The following is a 22,674-nucleotide window of genomic DNA, read 5'->3' as shown; positions in this document are numbered from 1 at the left end:
GTGAATGAGACTGTGCCCCTTAAGGGCTGTGGACACTGCCTTTACATCGTCCCCACCCCTGGATGACCCAGTAAACAGAAGTCTGACCTTGCAAATCAAAGACAGGTCCTTTGCATGACAGTGAACAGCCACCAAGGAAGTTTGATTGACAGGAGACAGTCACGTGATAAGGCTGAAGTCATCTATACCCAAGGAGATTCAGGGGAAACACATCATTTTATGACCTTCCGTTTTGGCAGAAGCCATGCATGGAAAGTTTGTCTTTGTGTCACAACTGTCAGGAATGGTGAACCCTTGGACCAAAGCAGAAGCTTTGGCAGACAAATCACCTGGACTGGCACAGGCAGGAATCAGAACAGACTGGACTAGGATAAACTAACAGACTCAACAAGGCAGGACAGAGGTAACTAAACACAATGGACAGATCCAGACGAGGCAAGGAAAAGAAGGCAAAGGGCCAGTACTGGAACACAGACAGGACAAGGCAAGACTCGGAACTGGATTAAAACTGGGACTGGGAGCCAGAAATGCAAGACAAGGCAAAACATGGAAGTAGATTAAAACTGGGTCCAGAAAAGGGCAAGACAAGAACAAGGCAAGAACTGGATCAGGACAGGACTAGACTGAAAGAGACAAGACAAGCACAACTAGACAAGCAAGACAGGGTAGGAGCTAGGCAACAGACTAACAGAAGCAAGACAATACACAAGGCAGGAACAGGATTCAGGATTCTCAAACAAGCTTGGCTGGAACCGGATACTGAAAGGGACTTGGCTTGGCTGGAACTGGATACTGAAAGGGACTTGGCTTGGCTGGAACAGGGTACTGAAAGGGACTTGGCTTAGCATGGAACTGGAACAGAACTAGCTCAAACATAGAGCAGGAGCAGAACCTGGCTCAAACACACAACAGGAACAGAACTTAGCAGAAACAGAGCTCAAGAGCCAGGAAGCAACCATAGCAGGCAAAGGATTAAGCAGACTAAGGGAGGACAAACAAACAAAGAAGCAATGTGCTTATCAGCATCCACAGCTGGAAGGGAAAGGCCAGGCAGACTGAGAGGCAGCAGACACACCTGCATAGCAGTGAGATAATTAGGGACAATGCTGGCTTCTACAGACTCTCAGAATTAACAGACAAGACCTACACACATAGGAAACAAAACAGGGAAAACGGGGCTTGGCTAAACAGAGATTGGCTTAAACACGGCACTTAACTATAGCAAGAGTCAAAAGCAGGGCTAGACTAAAGGCAGAAGCCAAGGGAAGCCAACAGATACAGACACCAAGGGCAGGGTGTGGCTCTAGAGCCAGGCCTTCATGATCAAGGTTCAAAAGCAAAACTCACAGAAACAGAACAAAGCATTGAAACACAAGACTCAGGGAAACACAGAACAGACCTTCATGAAGAAAGCCAAGCAGGAATACAACCTATACAGGTAACACAGAGGCAAATTAGGAGACCTCTTACAAAGGGAATGTAGGAAAGCTCCCTGGGTCCTTATAAAGGAGTAGGCTGATGATGTCACAAGAAGGAAATGAAGCAGAAGCAGGGAGAGCAAAGCGAGGCTTGGCTAACAGGAAGAAGAACAACAGGAATTGAAGCAGAAGCAGGGAGACTAAAGCAAGGCTTGGCTTACAGGAAGAACAACAATAGGAAATGAAGCAGACTGGAGAGGTCACAGAGCTAGATAAGGAGAAACAGTAGGTCTGAACATAAGGGCACGGCCACAACCGTGACACTTTGAAAGTTTTTGGTAGCGAACTATCTTGAAAGGGGTCAGTACCTTGGAAGAAGGTCATAAAATGATGTGTTTCCCCTGAAGCAGCCTATGGTGGTGAAACAGGGAACCCCTGTTGGGATTGGTGAAGTTGATTCCAAGAACACAGTTTATCGCTCCCAAGATAAGTACTTCTTATTGAATTAGAAGTCATACTTTTGTAGCTTTCCTAAGTTAAAATTCTGTATCTCAAAGTTTTTTAGTCACTTTGCTGAAAATTGATAATAAGGTGGAGTTTTTTATGACTAATGATTGGGGAGAGCCACCCACATATATGAAGGTTTGCCTTTCAAGTGGATGTGTGTCTCGTTGTTTCCGAAGTCTTATTTCTCCACTTTTTTAAATATTTTTGATAGTATTGCTCTGCATGACCCTTCTCGAGATACAGAATAATAGTGTGAACATTTGTTTCTGAATTGTGATTTTCAACTCTACAGATTCTTTGAGTGTGGTGTGATTTCAATTACCCCAATATTGACTGGATAAATGTCATATCAGGGAGTGCAAGAGAGGTAAAATTCCTAGATGTAATAAATGACTGCTTCTTAGAGCAACTAGTCCAGGCACTGACAAAAGGGAGAGCTATTTTAGATCTAGTCCTTGGTGGAATGCAGAGCTTAGTATGAGAGGTAACGGTGTTCGGTCCATTGGGAAACAGTGATCATAACATTATAAAATTTGAGCTATTGAGCTAATATCTGGAGAGAAGTCACTAAGGAAATCCTACACTAGCAGCATATAATTTTTGAAAGGGCGACTACGATAAAGTGAGGAAAATCATGTTTTCTCTCTATACCTGATTGTTTAATTCTATTAAATTATCCATGTTCTTTATGTAATACCAATTGTATCTTTTACTCTGGAATGGCAAATGCCATGATGGAGCACTGTAAGCCACATTGAGCCTGCAAATAGGTCGGAAAATGTGGGATACAAATGCAACAAATAAATAAATAAAAAGAAGCTAAAAGGATAGACTGATTTTAATTCGGACCTGGACGTTGTTTAAAAATACCATCTTGGAACACCAGACCAGATGTATTCCACATATTAATAAAGGTGGAAAGAAAAGCAATTGACAGTCACCATAGTTAAAATGTGAAGTGAAATAGGCTATTAGAGCCAAAAGAACATCTTTCATAAAATGGAAAAAAGGATCCAAATGAAGAAAATAAAGCAATATAAGCACTGGCAAGTTAGAAGCAAAGCGTTGGTAAAGGCAGCTAAAAGAAAATATGAAGAGAAACTTGCCACAGAAGCATAAACTCATGGTAATAACTTTTTCAGGTACATCAGAAGCAAAAAGGAATAGACTTCCAGAGCCTGTGTGTCTAGCCCTGTCTTTGGCCGTCTTCAAGTCCAAACTTAAAGCCCACCTCTTTAACACTGCTTTTGACTCCTAATCTCTACTCACTTGCCCTGTCCTTTATCCTCACCTATTTATTCCCTTACGCTTAATTGTTCTGTTTACCTGTCTTATCTAGATTGTAGGCTCTTTGAGCAGGGACTGTCTTTTTTGTGTATGGTGTACAGCGCTGCATATGCCTTGTAGCGCTATAGAAATGTTAAATAGTAGTAGTAGTAGTAGTAGTGGTAGTAGAAAGTATCTGAGGGAATTCATGGGACTGTTAGATCATCAAGGAGCAAAAGAGGCACTCAGGGAGGACAAGGACACAGCGGAAGAATATGTAAGATCTATCTGTACCAGAAATGGTTTTCAAGGGTGATGATGCAAAGAAACTGAAAGGAATCTCAGTTAAACTGGAAGATGTACTGAGCCAAATCGACAAATTAAAGAGTAGTAAATCACTTGGTTAAGATGGTATGCACCCCAGGGTACTGAAAGAACTATCGTTAACATTGTCTACAGTACCTGAAGATTTAGGGGTGGCCAATGTAATGCCAATTTTGAAAAAGGGTTCCAGTGATGATCTGTGCCAGGCAAAACAGTAGAAACTACTATAAAGAATAAAATTACTAAATGCATATACAAACATGGTTTAAATGGGACAAAGTAGGCATGGAGTCAGCCAAGGGAAGTCTTGACTCACCAATTTGCTTCATTTCTTTGAAGGCATGAATAAACATGTTGATAAAGGTGAACTGGTTTATATAGTTATCTAGATTTTCAGAAAGATTTTGAGAAAATTCCTCATCTGAGAAAATCCAAAAGCTATGGGACAGGAGGCAACGTTGTGGATTAGAAACTGGTTAATGGATAAAGGATAGGGTTAAATGGCTACTTTTCTCAATGGAAAAGGGTGAATATTGGAGTGCAACATGGATCTGTACTAGGGCCGGTGCTATTTAACATATTTATAAGTGATCTGGAAATTGTATAGGTGAGGTGATTAAATTTGCACATGACACAAAACAGTTCAAAGTTCTTAAAACACATACAGACTATGAAAAATTGCAGACAAACATGGGGGAAGCCACTGCTTGCCCCAGGATTGAATGGAATGCTACTACTAATTGAGTTTCTGCCAGGTACTTGTGACCTGGATTGGCAACTGTTGGAAACAGGATACTGGGCTAGATGGACCATTGGTCTGACCCAGTATGGCTATTCTTATGTTCTTAAGACCACAGGAGATTGGAAGACTGGGCATCCAAATGGCAAACTTAATATGAACAAATGCAAAGTGATGCACATTGGGAAGAATAATACAAATCATAGTTACTTGATGCTAGGGTCCATCTGAGAAGTCAGCACCCAAGAAAAAGATCTAGGTGTTATTGTAGACAATATGCTAAAATCTTCTGCCCAGTGTGCAGCGGTAGCCAAAAAAAACAAACAGGATGCTAGAAATTATTACAAAAGGGATGGAAAATAAGATGAATATTATTCCTCTGTATCAATCTATAGTGCGACCTCACCTTGAGTACTGTGTGCAGTTCTGGTCACCATATCTCAAAAAAAGATATAGCAGAATTAGAAAATGTTCAAAGAAGGGCAACCAAAATGATAAAGGAAATGGAACTGCTTCCATATGGTGAAAGGATAAACAGGTTTGGGCTCTTCAGCTTGGAAAAGAGCAATTGAGGGGGAATATGATAGAGGTCTACAAAATCCTGAGTGAACAATTAAGTGAATCATTTTTTTACTCTTTCAAAGAACACAGACTAGGGGACACTCAAAGAAGTTAGTGGTAACGCTTAAAAAAAAATAGGTGGAAATATTTTTTCACTCAAATACTTCAGCTCTGGAACTCATTGCTGGAGGCTGTGGTTACAGCGGTTAGCATATCTGAGTTTTAAAAACAGTTTGGACAAGTTCCTGGAGTAAAACTCCATAGTCTACTAATTAAGATAGAAATGGGGGAAGCCACTGCTTGCCTTGGGATTGGTAGCATGGAATCTTGCTAGTATTTGGGATTCTATGAGGTACTTTTGTCCTGGATTGACCACTGTTGGAAGCAGGACATTGGGCTAGATGGACCATCAGTCTTTCCCAGTATAGCTATTCTTATGGACCCTTAATCTGACCCAGTACAGCAACGGGGTAACACACATTCTATATGATTAAATGGTCATACATATTCTATACAATTAAATGGTTTCAGTCATATTTGTTAGGAAGATCAATGATCATGCCTATTGGCTCCCGGGTACCTGATGCAGTTATGATGGAGCGTGGTGTGCCTCCAGGCTCAGCATTATCTGCATTGTTATTTAACATTTATTTAGCATCACTGGGTAAAGTGTTTGAGTCATTAGGGTTTGTTTTTGGGGTTTTTTAACAGCTATCTACCAGTGATCCGCAGGTTTGGGGTATTTTTCCCCCTTTAGCTTTTTGGGGTAATGGTTTGGATGTGCAGCTGAGTAGCTATATGGAAAAAGTGAGACAGTGGATGACATTGAATGGGTTGGTGTTGAATGTCTCTAAAACTGAGGTGGTGATTGTGGGAAGGGAAGAACTGGATGTGTGGCCTAGAATGGTTTGTGTGGAAGATAGGTTTTCCCAGTAAAGAAAGAGATGAGGTTGTTAGAGGCGACGTTACATAAACTTAACATAAGTTATCAAGTCTGTAAAGTAGTTTAGTCGGGTTTTTATCATTTACATCTTTTGCACAAGTTGAAACCTCTGTTATCCCCTTATGACCTGTTGTTCAAAGTTTAGTATTATTACAGCTGGATTACTGCAATGCCCTGTATCTCACTATAGCATTTCTGGGTCTTGGGGCATTGCTAGTGGTCCAAATTGCGGCGAATTGATTGATTATAGGTGTGTCAAAATTTTCACATGTAACACCAATTCCCAAACAGTTGCACTCGTTACCAGAAGCTCACTGAATCCACTTCAAAAAGTGTCGACAAATCATTCACCAGACTTTGTACTCTGATGTGCCTTTTTATTTTCAGCAAGTTTTAAAAGTGTACCGCCCGATGAGATCTCTCAGATCTGGTAGTGCCATAAGATTGCCTTTAGATCCAATAATGAAGGCGTGCTATACAGAGACTTGGCTGTCTGCCTTTACTGTTACTTCCTTATGGAATACACCTGCAGGACATTTACGTTTATGTGGAGATATGATACAATTTGAGAAACATTTAAAGACAACTATTTGTTTGTACTGCGGCTATTTGTGACAGTCTTTTTCTGAAAGTTTGCCTCTGTTAGGTTGCTTAGGTGGTCCCTCTTTTGTATTGAGGGCTTCAGAACTGAAGAGTTTTTATGTCTGATTAGTCATGTCTTAGGTATTATATATGATTTATTGTGTGTGGGTTTTTTTAAACCACCTAGGTTATTAGGTGGTGTACACATGTTTAAAATAAATCAATAAACAAACTCTTATGTTCTTAAGATTTTCAATCTCCTTTTCCTTTAAGTAAATATCTTTTCTTCTAACCTTGTTGTGTTGTTTGACTGGTGTTCAGTTTCTTTCAAGCACATATCTCAGGTAAGATGAGACAGCGTGGTTATTTCAGCAAGAAGAAAATCAAATACATCTCCTGGAGGCAGTCAAAAGCTTGCCCCCTGCTTTGACTGGAAACCTGCTGGAACTTTTATGGTTGGGACCAATGAGGTCGAGAATGCTTGGCCTGAGGGTCTTGGGCAGAGCAGGAAGAAGGCAGAAACCTACGCCTTTGAGAACAGGGTCACCATCTAGGCCTGCTTGTAAACCTCCTAGAAGAGGTTGCTGAGACAGAGACTGGATGGTATCACCATGTTTCTTGATGGCATCTTGTCCCCCAAAAGACTGCCTCCTCAGCAAGGTATGTCTGCCAACCTCTCCTGAACCACTGGCTCCAGGTCAGAGAACGCAGCCATAACAGTCTGCACCTCCCTACAGCCATGGTGGAGAGTCTGGATGCAGTATCAAATGAATCATAAGCTCCCATGATCAGATATTTCTTGCACTCCAGCTGCTTTTTGGCCTATTGGCAAAGCCCTGAGGACTGCTCATTGGGGAGAGAATCCGCAAGACTTAACATACTGTTTACTGAGGATTTCAAGTAAAGGCTCATATAGAGCTGGTAGGACTGGGTGCGGGCAGTAAGCATCGAAGCCTGAAAAGTTTTCCTCTCAAAGGCATCTAACTAGAGGGCGTCGAGGCATGAGTTCTGGAACTCCTAGCTCATTTCAACAACCAAAGAGTGGTGAGGCAGCTGGGCCCTCTCAAATCCAGGAGTCTTCTGGATACAATGCTACGTATCCACCTTCTTTGGTGTGACCTGCACTGAAAGGGGAGATTCCCAGTTCCCTGTCAGTACATTTTTAAGTATAGGGTGCAATGGTACTGTGAGCCTTTCTTGGGTGGGGGGACTCATAGTCCAGAACAGTTAACATCTCTGCCCCGGGCTCCTCCTCCATATCCAACTTAAGTGGAATGGCCTAAGCCATCTCCTTGACGAAACTGGTGAAACAAAAACCCTTAGGTGGAGATTTACATCTCGAGGTGAGGAGGGATCAGAAGGGACCCCATAAGACTCCGCCTCTGAAAAGTAATGAGGGCCTTCTCCCAAGTCCCATGAGCAGTCCCAATCAGACCCATCTTTGTACTCAGATTGGACTGAGCGAGTATGTGCTTGCCCCAGCTCAGTAGAACCACCTCCATGCTCCAAAGAGCTCCAAGGTGCCATCCTACCCTCAGACTCCGAGAAAGCTTCCTCCCACAACATCAAGAGCAGTGCTGCTTGGGTCAATGTCGACATAGATACCCTTAGAGTCGGTGACATCAAGGATCTCTCCACTTGCATGGATGGAGCCTCAGGAAGAATGTGAGGCTGATCAATGTCAATATTGATATCCTTCGAGTCGCCAACATCAAGGATCTCTCCACAGGCACGGATGGAGCTTCAGGAAGAATGCAGGGCTGATCCACAGTTGGCGCAAGCGCCCTCGATGCATGAGCAGATTGCAACTGCAGTATCTGGACCAACTATTCCCTAAGTATGGCTTGGTACTGCTCATCAAAGGACGGCATCAGCAAAGGCGAGGGACAGAGGCAGCCTGAGAAGCTGATGTCGGTGCTGAAAAAGTAGCACGAACCTGGCTGCTTGGAGACTTGTGCATTGGCACCTCCATCAAAAAGAAGGGGAGAGCTCCGCCCAATGCCGGCACTTCTCAGGTACCAGCGATGCCAATGACCAGGAGCTCCTGGCACTGTGCATCGAAGAGAATCAATGCTTGTACTCCTTTGGTGCCAATGAGGATGACATCGAACCCATACGCACCCTCAGTGTTGGGTCAAATGATGACCGGTCCTGGGGCCTACTTTCAGCGCCCAATGTTGAGGGATAGAGACATCCCCGATGCTGGTACACTCGAGGTGGTTTTTGAAGTCGTAGCAGCCATCAAGATCGATGCTTTCGGTGCTGATGTCGATGGATCAGCCTTCAAGGAGCCAAAAAGTCTCTGCTGTTCGAACTGACACACCCTCTGTGTCCTCAACTGTATTTTTAAACAGAGAGAACAAGAGTTAGGTTTATGGTTAGGTCCAAGGCACCCAATGCACCAAGAATAAGGTCCATTACCGAAATCATCCGATTACATTGGGGCACTGAGAAAAGAATCACAGCCAAATTAAATTCCTCAATTATGGACTATGAAAAGGGCAGAGCCCAAATTAAGGTCAGTGCTCAGGCCTAAGCGAGCCTATTGAGCAATAAAAAAGAAAACGAACCTGTGAATTGCCTAAATCACTAATAACTAAGAAGGAAAACAAAAAGTGAACTTAAAGACAAAAATGAGGGAAAAATGCCCGCGTTGGAAAGCACTGTAAAAGCAGAGAAAAAAAAACAGAGGGGAGACCATGAAGACTCATCCTCCCTGCTCCAAAGAAAAATGAGGACTGAGGGACCTGCATTTGCGCTTTGGGCAAGAAGACACCAACACATTCACAGTGGAACACTGCTAGAAACTAATACAAATCTTCTCGCTAGTCAGTGTCTGCACCAGGCTCTGTCAGATGATATCACCCAACAGAATACATCTGGCCTGCTCGTCTTCGGAGAATGGAGAGATTAAAAAAAAGAGAAAAAATTACATTTTGTTGCTTCCTATTTGTAAATGGGCCTAAGTTATGAATTGAACACTTACAAAAGGACTAAAAAGCCTTAAAAATATATTTTTTTTCTCACAGCAAATGGAAGAAAAACAAAAAGGAAAACAGCCTTACCTCAGGCTGAATCAACGTATCATGTTGACAGAGAACAGAACAACAAGTGCTGACTCATGCCTTCATAAGTCGTTTCAATAACTAAGTATTTGGAGCCATGAGACGATAAAACAGCCAGCATTCAGGGAAATCACATTTCAGATTTGCAAAGTTTCCTCAAAAGCTGACAACTAGTCATTTTCATAATAATACATCGAACATGAAAGTATCATTCTTTTAAATCTAAATTGCAAAAAAAATATGCTATTAACACACAATGATAAAACTAAAAAGCCATATGTGTGTGCACGTGCACGTTTTCAGAACTATAACACTCATCACTATCCAGTACTACAACAACAAATTCATAGTCTGGTCAGTGTTAACAATCTAGACATTCCTCTATTTATTCAGTGACTGGAACCTGTACATTTAGGGCCCATGCAGAAAAATGCTTTGCAGAAGTCTACATACACTATGGTGCTAATTTTCAAAGCGCATAGACCTAAAGATACATAGCCTAAAAAATTCAAGCTGCATGTCCTAAAATCAACAAACTTCATTATAAAAGATAAATTGTTCATCCATAGTTGCTGTTCTAGTAATCTTCTAGTGAAGTGCCTTCCAGGATCTTCAGTTACCAGATGTACTGACCAAATACTGAAAGTGATCCGAAAAGAGAGCAAGACGCAAGACTTCAAATACTGATGTTGTAATCCACCTGGGGACAAATGACCTGGCCAGCAATAGCAAGTTTACAGCACAGGGAGCGTTCCAAAAGCTTGGGGAGGGACTGAAATCTTTGGTTCGGACTGTGGCTTTTTCTGAAGTAATTCCCACATGGGGGAAGGGAGATTAAAGACTAAGCAAAACAGTGGATTTCAATAGATGGCTCGAGTCTCGATGTAAAAAAGAAGGTTTTAGATATATAGCAGCATGGGGTAATACGTGGAAAAATAACAGGCTGTACTGTAATGATGGGCTACATCTTTCTATGACGGGAAAAAGGATCCTTGGGGAGAAATTCAGATGGTATGTTTCTAGGCATTTAAACTAGAAGGCAGGGGTGACAAAAGGAAACAAGGGAATTTGGAAAGACACCCCCAGAATAAACATGATGGCAGAGGGAAAGGTCATCTAAATATAGAAAACCACCTAAAACTCACTATGCACATGGAAAGCAATGAGCACAAATGCTCGTAGTCTAGATAAAAAGGTTCAAGACTTGCAAGTTCTGATGTTTGAAGAAAACTTTGATAGTGTTGCTATTACAGAGAAGTGGTTCAATGACTCCCATGAATGGGATGTTATACCAGGCCACAATCTTTTTAGGAAGGATAGAGAAGGCCAAAGGGGTGGAGGAGTGGCGCTGTATGTGAGAGACAATATCAGACCAGCTGAAATGCGGGTAACCTGGGGAAAGGAAGAAGCTTTATGGCTCAACCTGGTTGAATTGTGTAACAAACATCACATTATAAGCAGTTATAGAGGCTAAAGTTATTATGTTCTCGAACACATTGTTAAATATTTTCTCATCTACATTAGCAACACTAATACAAACAATATAAACTACTCCTTTCATTTATGCAGACGACATCCAGCTTCTATGTGTCTTACATCCAGTTCCATCTCTTACAATTCAAAACTTAAATAAAGTATTAGACACTATCGCAAGATAGCTATCCTATCAAACTAAAACTCAATCCAGACAAAACAAGAGCATTAATTTTTTCTAGGAAATTTAATACTGTATTACCACACCCTTTACTAATAGACAGAACTCAAATTCAGTTTGCTAACTTTGAAAATTCTTGGTGTGATCACCGACAACCATCTTAATTTCCACCAGCATATATCGTCAATTAAACAAAAATGCTTCTTTAAATTAAATAGATCCCATAAAATCATTCTTTGTTTTTAAAAAAATTCCTTTGTATTTTACTTAATTGACTAGTCTTAGGACATCTAGACTACTGCAGTTCTCTATTTTAAGGTCTACGTTTGGTAAACATTTTGAGGAATATGAGGGTGAGAGGGAGAATGAAGGCGTATGGAGGAACGAGGAGGCTCAAGAGGGAGGGAGACTGGGTAGAGAAAGGAAGGAGTCTTTTCCCCTGGGGGATTGGAGAAAAGGAAAAGACTACAATTCCCAGCAGCCTGAGTAGGTCCCATGGTAGAAACAGGGACTTCAATCCCCAACAGCCCCCAGAGGAGATCAGGAGAAGGACAAGAGAAGGGAGTTTGAAAACCCTATCCCAGAGAGCCAGGATGAGGGAAGGAGTTCTGAACCTGCCCAATCAAGCAAATGAAGAGCAGCTGAGCAATGGGTGTGGGGAGGAACCTATGGACTGGCGAGGGGAAGAAAAGGAGGAAGAACTAGAGCAAGAGGAGCCGATGGAGACTGCTGCTCTGACTAAACTGGAAGGAAAGGAGGTGAAACAGGAGGAGGGCTGCTTGGGAGGAGAGCCTGGTAGAAGAAGGGAAAAGGTGGCTATCCCACGAGGGGAGCTGAGAGAACAGGTTTACCACGGAAGGGTCATGCGGGTGGTGGTCAGGGTATAATGCTGGTCTAGTTGGGGAGGGACCCTTGCCACTCTCCCTAGGTTGATTTCTTTTGAAAGGGAGAGAGGAGTGGTGGTGGTTTTGGGCATAACTGTTATACATGAACTGCTGGAAGTTTGAACCCTTCCTGAACTGCTGTGTTTGGGGAATTGTTTGGCCTAACTGCTGACATGAACTGCTGGGAAGGGTTTGAACCCTTTCTGGAGCTACTGTGTTTAAAATAGGTTTAAAATTTTTTTTTTTTTTTTAACTTTTCTAAGTTAATGGAAGACAACTGTGCCCTGACCTGCAAGGCAGAGAGGACAGAACTGTCATTTTACTTATTTACCTTAATATATTCTTCTTTCCTATCTGGACAACAGGAGTTCTTTTCGTTTAGACATTTGAATACAATTTTATTGTAAACCACATAGATAATCTCTGATATACAGTATATTAAGTATAATAAACTTGAATTTGACTCAGATGTCAACACCCACTGCTGGCCACATAAGTCCTTTTCAAAATCTGGTTCACAATGTCCAGTACTGACTCATTACTTCTTGCAGACCTTGATTTGTTCAAGTATTGACTAGGCCTGAGCAGGAAAATATAACTCTAAACCTAGAATATTCTATCATGAACCAATATATTTTCTTTTATATATTTTAGAAGGTGAACAGCTGTAGGGTGAATCAAATATCTGTACCCAGTATACTCTGATTTACTGGCCTCAAAATTATATGATTTGCAACTCAAGGAGTTTTTCAACTTACCTGGTAATCTAAAATGCTGAATCCTAAACCCCTGTGGTCCTTCTCCAGTTCCACAACCTTTACTTCAGGAGACCAAAGTGCAAGTTCCCCATCTTCATCTTCTGAATCAGTATCTACCTCTGCTTTATCCTGAAGCTAATAATCATTAACAGTAAATGTTAGGCACATTGGAAGTAACGTAACTCCAAAATCTTCACAACAATTAGAAATGATTATTTAAATGATACTTTACTTCAATTCATTTATTCACAGCAAAAAAAATGGATTATTTAAAAAAAAAGTGCATGAACACCAGGATCACAAAATTTATGTTTAACCTCCAAACTGCTAAGCAGTTTCTTAAAATATTATATTTAAGATATTTTGACAGGAAGAGGTAAATAATAACTTAAGTGATTGGGGAAAGAAAAGGAAAAGTATATTAGCAAGTACTGAGTTTGACGAGGTACAACATGCTACTTACAAGACAGTTCAACAGCAGGAGCTGGAAACAGATGGAAAAGAAACAAGCAGTAGCTCCGTTTCCAATGACTGGGATATTAAAATAGCACTAACCTCTTGCAGATTAACAAGTACTGCCATTCCATTAGAAGCATAAAAAAGAAAAATAATTTTTTGAGCATTCAAGCTTTAGAGACAAAGGGTAGAGATTATGAATGGGCTGGGGGTCAAAGTTGATCACACTAATTTCAAGGTCTTCCCCAAAGAGATGAGACAGCCCTTTCTGAGCAGCACCCTGAAGTATTTAAATGAATTAAGAGCTTGTTTGATAATTCATGCCTTCAAAGAAAATATGCTAACATTTTTTTGATCCATATATCTGCCTTTTTTCCTTTTTAACACAGACAATGCATATTGAAAGATGTAGCTATAATGTATTACCCAATTATTGGAACCTGGTGGTTTATCCTGCTCCTTTGAATTTTCAGCACAATTGAAACCACTGGCCTTTTTTCACAATCACACAAGCATTTTTCTCCATATGTATAGACTATTCTCCATCTCACCCCTTCCAAATCTAGCTCAGTCATCAATACTCTGAGGAAAATGTCATCAGCAGAAGCCTAAAGTCATATGTACCTTAACCACTGATTAAGTTAGCAGGAGGCAATGTAGCCTCTACAACAGCCAAAGTGGATGGCCACATACCTCCCACCACCCAGGGGCAGCTCAAGCCAATCTGCTACCTGAGGCCATAGATAAGATGGCAGTCCCCTGGGCCCTGCTCCTGGTGCCCCACCTGCCCATTCTCCCGCTCATGTGCCCCCTCCCCAAGGCACCAGGAATGGAGGGGGTGGTTCCTCCTCATAACTAAAATCAGGGAGTGATGGGGCTCTTATGAGTTAAATGTAAATATTCTCTGTAGCCACAAAAATCCAAACTACTCCTAACCGGTGCAGATCAGAACCAAGACATTTCTCCAAAGAAGTCACCATACAAAACATTATTCTAGTTCTCATGTCTACTGAGCAACAGCAACATAAATCTCTCCGTTACCAGGCAAACTGTGTAATATAAAACCTGAAAAAAAAACTACTTCTCAACAAATATATAGCAAACATATCATACAAGAGGAGCACTAATCCTACGAGTCAAACAACAAGAATCCCAGCTATGAATAGGCAACACTATAATTATTACACTGGGCCCTGAAACACCAATATGCCTACTACTGGTAAAAGAAAACTACTAGTTCTATAGGACTACTAAAGAGTTTTACGCAGATAGAATACAGCACCTCAGTCACATGCAAAACACAGACTGTCACCAAATACAGAATAAGGGATTGCAAATTAGATGCCCAAACAAAAGACTGGTGCACCAACAAAGGAAGAAAGAGGCAATTTTTCAATGTGATGCCATCTGTATAAAATTATACGTATACTTAGCAGCATTATCCAAGTACTGACACTGAATATATACCTATAACATTTTATATATTGGAGTGGAGGAGTGACCTAGTGGTTAGGGTGGTGGACTCTGGTCCTGGGGAACTGAGGAACTGAGTTCGATTCCCACTTCAGGCACAGGCAGCTCCTGGTGACTCTGGGCAAGTCACTTAACCCTCCATTGCCCCACGTAAGCCGCATTGAGCCTGCCATGAGTGGGAAAGCGCAGGGTACAAATGTAACAAAAATAAAATAAAAATATGGCTAAAGTCTCCTTATAACTATATCTGCAATTTATTTGGCACCATGTATATAGATAATTTCAATGGACAGCAATGAATATCATCACTATCTAGATAAGTTTTAGGACTAAATGGCTAACTTGGGCCATATTGCAATTTAAACAGCCAAATGTTAGCAATTCAGCTGGATGGAAAACTATAAAATAGGATTTACGTGGCTGGCACCATAAGCCCTTTTAAAATCGAGCTCAGAATATCAGTACCGACTCCATCACTTTTGTACACACTGATCATTGAAGGTGTGCTATCCACCTATTGATTAGGTCTGAGGAGGTTTACCTTCCAAGATCAAAATGGAAAGATTACATGGTATGGTCCATTACTGCTCCCTCAATCTGGAGCAATCTTGAACAGCAAAGAGAAAGCAATCAACTAATGGAGGATATCATGATTTATCATAATTCAGTGCATAGGTTGGCCTATTCAGTTTAAGAATGATGTCTGTGACCTTTAGAATAACAGAGTCAGCAAAATGATTTACATGTCTCACTTTTGCAAAGCGCTTAGGTTACCGGAAACCTTTGCAGGTACAATAACATAAGCTAAGGCATGGCAATTGCATAAACCTGGAAATTACTAACTATAGACACTATAGCTTCAGCATGAAACATTCATACAAAGTACAAGATTCATAGGTTGTCTGTGCTCTCATAGGCTTGCACCTCTAAGAATTCATTAACCTTAAATAAAAAAAAAAAAGATCATAACTATCCAATTTAACTGAGGTGGTTTTCATTTCTTGGAGGTTCAAAGTGTGTCTTTTATGTTCAGTTTTGAATGACATTTAGTTATTACTATTAAGGACCCTTTTACTAAGCTGGGGTTTACCATGCGGTAGACATTAACGCGGACTTGTATTAATGTCTACTGCATGTTAAACGAGCCAGCATGGGAAAAAACACAAGCTAGCTGCTTAACGCTGGGAGGAACAGGAACCAGGCATGACTTGGGTGGGTTGGAGGTGTGGTTGGCTACAGCATACAGGTCTGTACTGCAAACTGTCACAGCTGCTGCTAGTGCCGCTGCATTTAGCAACACCTCAAAAGAAGGCACTAAGTGCAGCAGTGCTATTAGAAGTCCAGTAGCATGGTTGCACACATTTTTAAGAGCTAGAACTACACCCCTAGCCTAGCAATCCCCCACCTCCCCCAGGTCCAACTCTACTACTACTACTACTTAGCATTTCTATAGCGCTGCCAGGGTTATGCAGCGCTGTACAAGTTTAAACATGGGGAAGGATGGTCCCTGCTCAAGAGAGCTTACAATCTAAAGGTAACAAGCTATGTAGTCAGTGTAGAGTGGCTAGGCGCCAAAAGCAAGGGAGAAGAGATGGGCTTTGAGTAAGGACTTGAAAATGGGCAGGGAGGGTGCATGGCGTATGGGCTCCCCCTTCCATACCCTTTCCTGATCCGATCCCCCCCCTGACATCACCCCCTAACCCCACCTGCAGACAACTACTCTGCCCAGCACAGCTCAACTCTTCCACCGTGACCGACCCTGGAAACGTCTGCCCTCTGCTCCCACCTGGTCCTCAGCTGGGATCAAATATGGCTGCCGGGAACTCTAGCAGTAGTCTCGCAGTACTACTGCTAGGGGGCATTCTTCCATATAAGGGAGGGAGAGGGTAGGGCTCTGTCTGAAGGACAGAGTTTTGGGGGAGGCAGTAAAAGAGTTGTGCCTGGGGTGAAAAAAAATAGTGGTGAGGGTGTCAGTTCTGAGGTATAGTCACAGACTGGGGTGGCAGGTGGGGGAACAGATGGGGGGTATGTCTTTTTGGGTGCCCCACCACAGCAGGCCTCCATGGGTTTAATTATTTAATCTATGGTTGGGCCGGCACCACATTGCATGCAGTACCTAATAAAACAGAAGCCCCTGCATCAGAACTGCAGTACAGTGTCTGCCCTGTGCAGCAAATGAAGGACAGACGCTGTCCACACCCCCTGCATTTACAACACAGCCTTTGCACTTACTGCACGTTTGTTTTTGCTATTAATATAAAGTAAATGCAAAAACTTACTGCACTTTAGTAAAAGAGCACCTTAATTTTAATACACAAGTTTATTGCTGGTGTCCCCATTCCTTGACACACAAGTACTGCATAAGTCTAAATTAACTGGTACATAAAATGTGACTGATTCAAAAAACCATACATCCTCTTTGTTACACTATACCTCACCCAGCATGTCTTTCAAAGAAATGGACATGTCCCAAATTATACAAAACTAAATAATTTAAGTTTGGTTTGCTGCTCCTGAGTATACGAGGTCTGGGAAATATTTGATGTAAAATTCATCAATGGCTGACAGCAAAATGAAGGGCTTATTTCTAAAACCCACTAGGTCCCTATTAGTTGCATTGGACTCAGAGGACTATAGAAATAAGCCCTTCAATTACATGTATTTAAAATAGATGAATCCTGAGATCTATCATATTTACAGAAGTACATAAGTATTGCCATACTGGGACACACCGAAGGTCCATCAAACCCAGCATCCTGTTTCCAACAGTGGCCAATCCAGATCACAAATACCTGGCAAGATCTCAAAAAAGTACAATATATTTTATGCTGCTTACCCTTGAAATAAACAGTGGATTTTCCCCAAGTGCATTTTAATTATGCTCTATGGACTTTTCCTTTAGGAAGCCATCCAAACCTTTCTTTAACCCTGCTAAGCTAACTGCTTTTACTACATTCTCTTGCAACGAATTCCAGAGTTTAATTACAAGTTGAGTGAAGAAATATTTTCTCTAATTCATTTTAAATTTACTACTTTGTAGCTTCATTGCGTACCCTCTAGTCCTAGTATTTTTGGAAAGAGTAAACAAGCAATTCAAGTCTACCCCTTCCACTCCACTCCACTCATTATTTTATAGACCTCTATCATATCTCCCCTCATCCGTCTCTTCTCTAAGCTGAAGTGCCGTAGCCGCTTTAGCCTTTCCTCATAGGGAAGTCATCCTATCCCTTTATAGTTTTTGTCACTCTTCTCTGTACCTTTTCTAATTCCATTATATCTTTTTTGAGATGCGGTGACCAGAACTGAACATAATATTCCAGGTGCGGTCGCACCATTGAGCAATACAAAGGTATTATAACGTCCTCATTTTTCTTTCCATTCCTTTCCTAATAATACCTAACATTCTATTTGCTTTCTTAGTTGCCATCGCACAATGAGCAGAAGGTTTCAACATATCATCAACGATGATGCCTAGATCTCTTTCCAGGTCAGTGACTCCTAACTTAGAACCTTGCATTGCATAGCTATAGTTCAGGTTCCTCTTTCCCACACACATCACTTTGCACTTGCTCACATTAAACATCATCTTCATCTGCCATTAAGATACGCAATCTCCCAATCTCATAAGGTCCTCATAATTTTTCACAATCCTCTTGCAATTTAACAACTTTGAATAACTTTGTGTCGTCAGCAAAATTTAATTACCTAACTAGTTACTCCCATCTCTAGGAAGGCTCTTCTCTAAGCGATTTCTCCTCTCTCCCCTGCCCTCCCCTCCATGTCCAGCAATTCGTCCCTCCCATCCCCTCCGTGTCCCGTGATTCTGGCCTCCCCTCCATGTCCAGCGATTCTCCTCTGCCCTGCCCTCCCCTCTGTCTCCCACGATGCTTACCTCCCCTCCATGTCCAGCGATTCTCCTCTGCCCTGCCCTCCCCTCCCATGTCCAGTGATCCTCCCCTCTCCTCCCATCCATGGCCAGTGACTCTGTCCTTCCTGCCGCCCTGCCTTTAAGCCGTTCATCTTACCTCAGGTCGCAGAGGCGGCAGGCTGGGTTCGCATTGCCTCCAGCCTTCCCTCTCAGTGTCCCGCCCTCCTCTGATGCCATTTTGTCTTGCCACGAGGGTGGGACACTGAGAGGGAAGGGAGTGCTGGAGGCGAGCTGACGTCAGCATGCTGTTACGAACCCAGCCATCCAGCCATCTAGGGAAGCAGAGTTACCAATTATTATATAGATACGTTAAAAAGCAGAGGTCCCGGCAAACACCCCTGGGGAACCAGACTATCTACCCTTCTCCATTGAGAATACTGACCATTTAACCCTACTGTTTTCTATCTTTTAACTAGTTTTTAATCCACAATAGGACACTACCTCCTATCCCATGACTCTCCAATTTCCTCTGGAGTCTTTCATGCGATACTTTGTTAAATGCCTTTTGAAAATATAGCTACACACTATCAACTGGCTCTCCCTTATCCACATGTTTGTTCACCCCTTCAAAAAAATGTAATAGATTGGTGAGACAAGATTTCCCTTCACTAAATCCATATTGGCTTTGTCTCATTAATCCATGCTTTTGAATATGCTCTGTAATTTTGTTCTTTTTAATAATCTCTACCATTTTACCCAGCACAGACGTCAGGCTCACCAATCTATAATTTCCCGGATCTCCTCTGGAACCTTTTTTAAAAGTTGGCATTACATTGGCCACCCTCCAATCTTCCAGTACCATGCTGGATCTTAAAGATAAATTACATGTTACTAACAATAGTTCTTTAAGTTCATCTTTCAATTCTATCAGTACTCTGGGATGAATACCATCTGGTCCAGGAGATTTGTTACTTTTCAATTTGTCAAACTGTGCCATTACATCCTCCAGGTTAATAGAGATTTCATTCAGTTTCCCTGACTCATCAGCTCTGAATACCATTTCTGGCACCAGTATCTCTGTTATATTAACAAGATAAAAAGGTCCAGCTCCAGTCTACAGAAATCAAATGGGTGGAAGAATAACCAAATGATTACAGTGGGTTGAGAATCAGTAAAGGACAAACCCCGATTCTCTCACTGATACTCTTAAGCTTCTTGACAAGTCACCCTCTATTGCCTCTATTGTCTGTGGAAATTATTTTATTTAAGCTTGCTTTTAATATTAAGATTTTGATTAAAATAAAGCTTGTGTGTTTGAGCTGTTAGTTCTATGTTGCTCTCTTTTTGAGCTTTACATACTGTGATATTTACACCACATTTTTTTTTAAGGCATAATGCACCTCAAGAAGAGTAACTTGTATGGAACAGGAGATACAACCCTGAAATCCTTGCTAGGCACAAAAATGGCCCATTCAGTCTGTCATAATTTACTATCTGGTCAATATTAAAGACAATTTAACCAGCTGCTGTCAGGTTAAATCACTTGTTCGGGACTCTTTGTTAATTTTCAGCAGTACTTAACCAGTTATCACCACTGAAAATTAGCAGATAGTGAAAACTAGCTATTTTGGGGGCTTTCTGGTGGCAGAGTCAGCAACTAGCCAGCAATATTTAGCAATTAACCAATCAGGGTATGCGCATAAATAGGCCTGTATAAATCACAGCCCTAACTTTATGCACTAACCCAAACACGCTTAAGTTCTGAATATCGACTTAACCGGCTATGTGTTAGCCAGCTCTGCATAAACTGGATCTTCAATGTCGAAGCCTGGAAATGGCCCAGCACTGAGTATCTACGAATAGCGCCGACAGCGGTCAGCAAAATGCTCACTATCAATGCTGAATATTGACCCCCTATATTGTTATCTTCTGTCCAGTAGAAATTTAACCTCCTACATTCTTTCCCTGTTAAGCTCCTGCAATACATGAAAGAAAAGCAGGAAAAAAAAGTGAATAACTGGAGAAGAAAGTTTTTATTTAAGATGTGTTATTTCCTCCTGAAAGAACAGACTGTCTTACGTTATAATAATGCACAAAAGGTATTTACCAGATTTTACATTACTTAAGTCAGTTATCTTGCATCAATACCTTCTGGAGAGCTTGAATCTTCATAGGATCAGGTTCATCAACAAAGCTTTCGTTACCATCATCAAACAATCGCCGACAGCAAACCAAGGTAAAAGGAGGCGGTACCTCTTTAAGAAAGGACACTGCCTCCCTGCGGGACTTTCCGTACAGCTGCATGCCATTGACCTAATAAAGGAAGAATTTCACACTCAGATTCATCATCTTAATCTTTCCATCTAAAACCAGTCAGTTCATTATAGAATATGCCCCACACTACCTAAAATGAAGGCAGGGTACATGAATTTGTAACTACTATGGTTATTAAACAATTACTTTCTCTAACAGATTTTACAAGCCAAAGCACAGATATATTTTTACTAAGCTACCTTAAACAGGAGTATAAGAACTAACTGTTGCCTTTCTGGGTCAGACTAACAGTCCATGTAGCTCAGAATCCTGTTTTCAAGCCTGGCCAGATCATAAGTACCTGTCAGACTGCAAAAAAAAGTAGCAAGATTCTATGTTAATTAACTTAGGGATAAATAATGCCTCTCAAGGTCTACCTTAAGAATGGTTTATGTATCTATCCTCTAGAAATCTGTCCAAACCTTTTTTAAACCCAGCTACATTAACTGATTTTACCACTTGCTTCAACAATGAGCTCCAGAGCTTAACTTTATACACACGAGTGAAAAAAAGTATTTATCCTATTTGTTTTAAATGTCCCACTATGTAACTTCATGGAGTGTTCCCTAGACTTTGTACTTTTTGAGAGAGTAAACAATTGATTCAAGTTTACCCAATCCACTCCATTCAGAATTGTATAGATCACTATCTATTAGATTGTAAGCTCTTTGAGCAGGGACTGTCTTTCTTCTATGTTTGTGCAGCGCTGCGTATGCCTTGTAGCGCTATAGAAATGCTAAATAGTAGTAGTAGTAGTATCATATCTCCCTTCATTTGACTTGTCTCCATGCTGAGGAGCCTTAATCTCATTAGACTTTCCTCATATGAGAGCTGTTTCTTTCCCTTAACCATTTTGGTTGGCCTTCTCTGTGCTTTTCCATACACTACATCTTTGAAATGCAGCAACCAGAACGACACACAATACTCAAGGTGGAGTCTCACCACGGAGCGATACAGTGGCATAATGATATTCTTTGTTTATTCTCTATTCTTTTCCTAATAAATCCTAACATTCTATACATTCAGTAGATTGCAACATATTGTCTATATTGACACTAAATCCTTTTCTTTGGTGGTGATGCCTAATGTGGAACCTCTTCTCTTTCAAAACATGTGGGTGCCACCAGTCACCAAAAACGATTTTTTTTTTTCAATTAATGAAAGAATATCATCAGATACAATGCCACTGTTTCTATCTGTGGTTAGAACTTAATATTCAATGACATACTTGCTAATTGCAGTGAATCATTTTCTTAGCTCGAAAAAGTCATCATGGTCTTCTTACTGTGTGATATGTGCTAAATGTGAACTTTTCAAAATAATAATCTCAAGTGTCCATATTCTGGTAGAATCTACTAAAGGGGAAAGGGAAATGGGACTTGATATACCACCTTTGTGAGGTTTTTTGCAACTACATTCAAAGCGGTTTACATATATTCAGGTACTTATTTTGTACCAGGGGCAATGGAGGTTTAAGTGACTCACCTAGAGTCATAAGGAGCTGCAGTGGGAATTGAACTGAGTTCTCCAGGATCAAAGTCCACTGAACTAACCACTAGGCTACTCCTCCGCTCATATCAAGTCCACTAATATCATGTCAACATAAATATAGAATATTAATCACTTATCTTTTAAGGTGAATGAATAATTGAAGTCCTAGAACACTAAAAAAAAATGTAATATTGAGATTGTGATTAAAAATAAAGCTTCATTTGTTGCAATTAGCAGTTATGACATTTGGGGCCCTGTTTACTAAGGTGTGCCATCGTTTTTAGAGTGTGCTAAAATTAGAGTGCACTAAATGCCTATATGTTCCTAAGGGGGACTTAGTGTTTAGCACGTGCTAATCATTAAAAGATTAAA

General features: G+C 41.1%; 1 protein-coding gene across 2 annotated transcripts in view; it reads right to left on the bottom strand.

Annotated features, from left to right (window-relative positions):
- Positions 1–22,674, bottom strand: part of PATJ (PATJ crumbs cell polarity complex component) — a 429,677-nt gene that overhangs the window by 305,157 nt on the left and 101,846 nt on the right. The window contains exons 16-17 of one of the 2 annotated variants that reach the window (XM_030205409.1): positions 20,647–20,811; positions 12,702–12,830 (exon numbers count right to left, since the gene is read on the bottom strand). In XM_030205409.1, coding sequence (XP_030061269.1) covers positions 12,702–12,830; positions 20,647–20,811 — 294 coding nt within the window. Of the gene's footprint in view, positions 1–12,701; positions 12,837–20,646; positions 20,812–22,674 lie in introns of both variants that reach the window. The other variant, XM_030205410.1, reaches the window with a different exon arrangement.

The sequence above is a fragment of the Microcaecilia unicolor genome, chromosome 6 (genome assembly GCF_901765095.1).
Source record: "Microcaecilia unicolor chromosome 6, aMicUni1.1, whole genome shotgun sequence".
NCBI classification, from domain to species: domain Eukaryota; kingdom Metazoa; phylum Chordata; class Amphibia; order Gymnophiona; family Siphonopidae; genus Microcaecilia; species Microcaecilia unicolor.
Note: the sequence above shows the minus strand (reverse complement) of the source record. Positions and strands in the feature narration are given on the sequence as shown.